This window comes from Solanum pennellii, chromosome 10, assembly GCF_001406875.1.
Source record: "Solanum pennellii chromosome 10, SPENNV200".
In the NCBI taxonomy this organism is placed as follows: Eukaryota; Viridiplantae; Streptophyta; class Magnoliopsida; order Solanales; family Solanaceae; genus Solanum; species Solanum pennellii.
This window is the reverse complement of record NC_028646.1, coordinates 81,554,801-81,559,278: the sequence shown is the minus strand read 5'-3', so window position 1 is coordinate 81,559,278 and position 4,478 is coordinate 81,554,801. Positions and strand designations below refer to the sequence as shown.

General features: G+C 35.0%; 1 protein-coding gene across 1 annotated transcript in view; it reads left to right on the top strand.

Annotated features, from left to right (window-relative positions):
- Positions 1-4,103, top strand: part of LOC107032156 — a 15,497-nt gene extending 11,394 nt beyond the window's left edge. Inside the window, exons 18-25 of the mRNA XM_015233735.2 lie at positions 227-396; positions 496-574; positions 2,042-2,297; positions 2,600-2,645; positions 2,840-2,948; positions 3,509-3,571; positions 3,762-3,868; positions 3,968-4,103. Of these exons, the coding sequence (XP_015089221.1) occupies positions 227-396; positions 496-574; positions 2,042-2,297; positions 2,600-2,645; positions 2,840-2,948; positions 3,509-3,571; positions 3,762-3,842 (804 nt within the window). The 3' untranslated portion in view covers positions 3,843-3,868; positions 3,968-4,103. The remainder of the gene's footprint in view (positions 1-226; positions 397-495; positions 575-2,041; positions 2,298-2,599; positions 2,646-2,839; positions 2,949-3,508; positions 3,572-3,761; positions 3,869-3,967) is intronic.
- The last annotated feature ends 375 nt before the right edge of the window (positions 4,104-4,478 follow it).

The following is a 4,478-nucleotide window of genomic DNA, read 5'->3' as shown; positions in this document are numbered from 1 at the left end:
GGGGATTGGGGGGGAGGGGGGTGGGGGGTTGAAACCAAGACTTAAAAACCAAGGGCCTTGCTACTTTGGCTAAGGTTCATTCTTGAGTTATTTCAAATTAATTTGAAACTTCTTTTTGCGTGGACTTCATCTGCAAGTTATAAATATAGTCAACAAACAGATTTTGCATGCCACCTATAAATAAAGATATCTATAGCTGACAAGCATATTAACTCTCTTTGGATAGCTGACCGATTTTGGAGTCCTTACAATAAATAAAGATGTGAAGAAGAAAGAGGATCTGCTGAAAATGTCCATATCTGATCACTGGCTTGACTTGAAGTCAAAACTTCACTGTGACACTTTATGTGTAAAACCGGCCAGAGATGGTTGCTCAACTGGTGTGGCCAGATTGTGGTATGCTTTTGTTCCTCTTCAATTCTGTTCTACTTAAATAATATTGGATGCAAATCTTAAAAAATGCTTCTTGTTAACTTGACACTCTGCCTTATGCAGCTGTGAGGGGGACCTTGCCTTCTACGTAAATGCATTGCAAGACTGCCTACCTCGTATTCCTCCTAACAGCCTATCAAAGGTATATGTGACTTCTCTGTTATTTCTCCTCATCTGCAAAGCTTTTTCTCCCAATCATAGTAATCATAATTCCATTTGTCATCAGTTTGATCAATAGTACAGTGCTTGCTTTCATTTTTTTAGCTGTAAACCCGCAGATTTGCCATGTGCTTTTCCCTTTATTCTGCATCATTTGTTGTATCAGTACTTTCATGATATATAAAAGCAGCTGTAAGTATCGTAACATGGAACATGCTTAAGAGATTGGTATTGCCTATTTAGGTAGGTAAACACAACACTCAGTATAAGCCTCTAGTAGAATAGTCAAAAAAACTTTCAATTAATTGTGTAGCGTGTACAATATGTAGAAAACCGTGTGAATCATCAATAAAATATTTGATTCACGTGGTCTGCATGCTGGTTCATACAATTCGCCCCCAGCTCTTGTATTTGTAAATAGCTTGTCTTGAGTTCAATCAAATGTTTTTGGAAAAGAACCACAACAATGTCACCTTATTCCTAATAAATTGACCCTAAAATAGCATATCTAGATTATAAGAAAGCCTATAGATGCTACAATTGCAGAAATTGCACCCCACAAATTTCTATTTTTTCGATTATGTAAATAAATTGCAAATACAATCAATGTAATAAATGACCAAGTTTCTTTTGGGTCCTAATTCCAAATACGACCCCCACACTTTATTAGCCCATACCACTCTGAAAGGATTCCTATGGTTTAAAAGGTAAATTCTTAAATTACAACTTTTGACCATCAGTATAAAACTAAAAAAGTTGATTATAAGACAACATTGAGCAGTTACATCCTTGTTGCTCGATGTATAATGAGATTTTAGACTTCACACATATTTGTGGCTCTAAATTTTCCATAAAACACTGTCACCAAGGAGATTCAAAACAGTACAAAAGGTTCTTATAAACAAGTTCCCAAGAAATTAGTCCTCTTGGCTATAGCAGCCAATATTATTACCATATTTTTGTTTTTCGATTATCGAGCTTTTTTGTTTCCCAGTTGTTTTGCAAACTTCTCCTAGTACCGGAAATTCTTCTTGTGTGCTAGCTTTAATGCTTGATTGTCTGTTTTCTCTTTTTTGATTTAACCATGAGAATTACACTATTTCCTAGAATAATTTTCACTTTTTCGAACTCGTGTTTGATTATAAGATTTATCCAACTTGGAGTTGGACTCGAAATTTGGGAAAATGTTCCAAACCTGTTTTCCCACTCCATCTTTATGACTTCCAATAAAATGCTCTCCTATCTCCTTTGCAAAAAGCATAACCAAACACTACTCCATCTTCATAAATTCCAAATAAAGTGAAAAATATTTGAAATCTTTGGCCAAACGCCTACTTAATTCTCAGTCAATTACCAATCTCTAATACTTTTTTCTTTTGACACCGAATGATATGATTCCAGGATACCTTAAAACTATTGTATCATATATTTCTCTTGGTATCTGATGCAGGCACATGGAATGATTGAGATGCCAAACCCTCCTCCGGAGCTCTTAATATTCGAACCTTTTGTCGAGACTGATGAGATAGTAGTTGCATCCAAATCCAGAAATGAGAATGCACACAATTTGCTCTGGAAAGGGGATAGTAGATGGGTAGAGGTCACCGTAGGTGTTGTAGGAAAACGTGGAGCAATGCGTTCATTGACTCCTAGTGTAACCGTGAAAGAATCTGGAGGCATATTATCACTGGAGGAGAAATTCCAAGGTATCTCTTCATTGTAATTTTTAAAGTGTAAGACATTATATCGCTTCCAGTGATTTGGACTTTCTCATTGTCTCATTTATGCATGCTCCAATATGTAACCACAGTTCTATGCTTGTAGTAAAAAGAAAAGAAAAGATAAGCAGGTAGATGGTCTTGTCCCTAGTTATTCCTTAGCCATAGGTTCATTGAGTAAAGCTTATTGATTCTAGTTGAAACCATTAAAAATAATAAGCTTTGTGAGGGATACTGTGGTTTCTTACTTGTCAAATGATGACTAAGACATTACACGGTTCCGTTTGCAGGTGGAACTGGCATCAATCTGACTCCACCTCCACCTTCTATTATGAGGTTAGTTATGAAGATTCATCTTGTGGAAACTGTATTAGATATGACTACCAGATTTATGTCAATATACATTTCTACTTAAAAATAGTTATTTACAAAGCCAGAAATTGTTCTTTACAAGATGTACTTTTCTGTGTGTCAAAATTACCTACATATTTCTCACAATTACTTTCATCTTTTTTTCCCTTCTCAATCAGTAGTGCGGCCTTGGAAAGGTGTAAAAAGCGTATTGAACTTATTGCAAACACTCTACAATTAGAAGGATTTTCGCGTATTGATGCATTTGTTCATGCTGACACTGGCGAGGTATGTTATTGCTGAGATTCTTTTCAATTGATTGAACAATAATGGAAGTGAATCTAATACTTCATAGTTAATAATATCATTAAGGGAATGTGTCTTTTCCAGCAAGTTGCAGTTCATGATGTTCCTCTTGAGATAATTGTTACACACTCATGTTAATTATACGAGTGCACAGAGAACCGTGGTGAAGAGTTTACCATGTGGTTTAGAAGGCTGTAGTACTCTACTAAAATTTTCAAAGTATTCATCGTTTTTATGGTCTATTTCTGTAATACCTGTAGAACCAATTAAGTTGATACAAGATAAATATAAGAGGTTGAATCACCTGTCGAAACTGGTCGTTTGCGGTTGAATTGGGGCCAAAGAATCATTTTAGAGGCAATATTTATTGTTGAGTTAATTCAGTAGTAGAACTTGAGGAGATCAGAACTTAATAAAAGGATTTCTGCAAACTGCAACACTTAACATGCCATACAATTGATAGAATTACTGTAAATTATATAACTATTTGCAGATGTTATTTATAAGATCTTATTGGGGGTATGGTTGTTTCGCGGTCACAGGTACTGATTATCGAAGTGAATACAGTTCCGGGAATGACTCCTTCCACCGTCTTGATTCATCAGGTGATATATCTGCTTCTTCTTCAATGACCACATATATTTTCAATTTTGGACCAAGTTTATGCTATTTGTAATTATCCGCAAGAGGACTATATACAATGTCATAGATATATATTAAAAAAAAAAAGGTTCAGTGAGCAATTCGAGTAGGTCAAACTTCAACGATTGACATTATCGTGTTTGTTGTAATTAGGCACTTTCAGAGCAACCTCCCCTGTATCCGCAACAGTTCTTCCGCACGTTGCTTGATCTGGCATCAGAGAGATCTATGTGAATATAAATTATATCAGAAGATTTCAGGTTGTTCATTTCTCTCTTATTATCTGTTGTCCATCCATCATTTTCCTTCCTATGTTGTATGTTAATTCAAGACTCCTTGTAAAAATGTTGCCTTTTCAGGATCTTTGTTTTATCTACAAAGTGTACATGTTGAACTACTATAAGTGCAGATCACATCTAAATATTCTTGTTCCTATAAAGTGCGTCTATCAAACATAAATCGATTGATGTGCAAGTTTAAGGGGTCGCATATGTACTACTGTTTACAGGCTATTTTGTAAATTAGATAACCCAAAAGTATTAGACTATAATTATCCCCCGCTTTTAATACAACTATTCAATGTATTAAAACTTCTATAAATATATGATGTTATATTGTTATTAATAATAGGGTAACTTACATAAATCTCACCAGTTTAGGAACTATTACTTAGATTCATGCTAGTTTGTAGCATTACAAATATATCCGACTTTGGACTTCGGATATATGATTTTGGTGCGTCCAGATATCTTTATATTGGATAAATAGGATCAAATTTAGGTATAGTTTATTTTAGTTATATCGTACCCAGGTGGATTCACATGCATTGTACTCTCTCAATGGTCATTGTCCTCTCTTGCTCGCACTCTT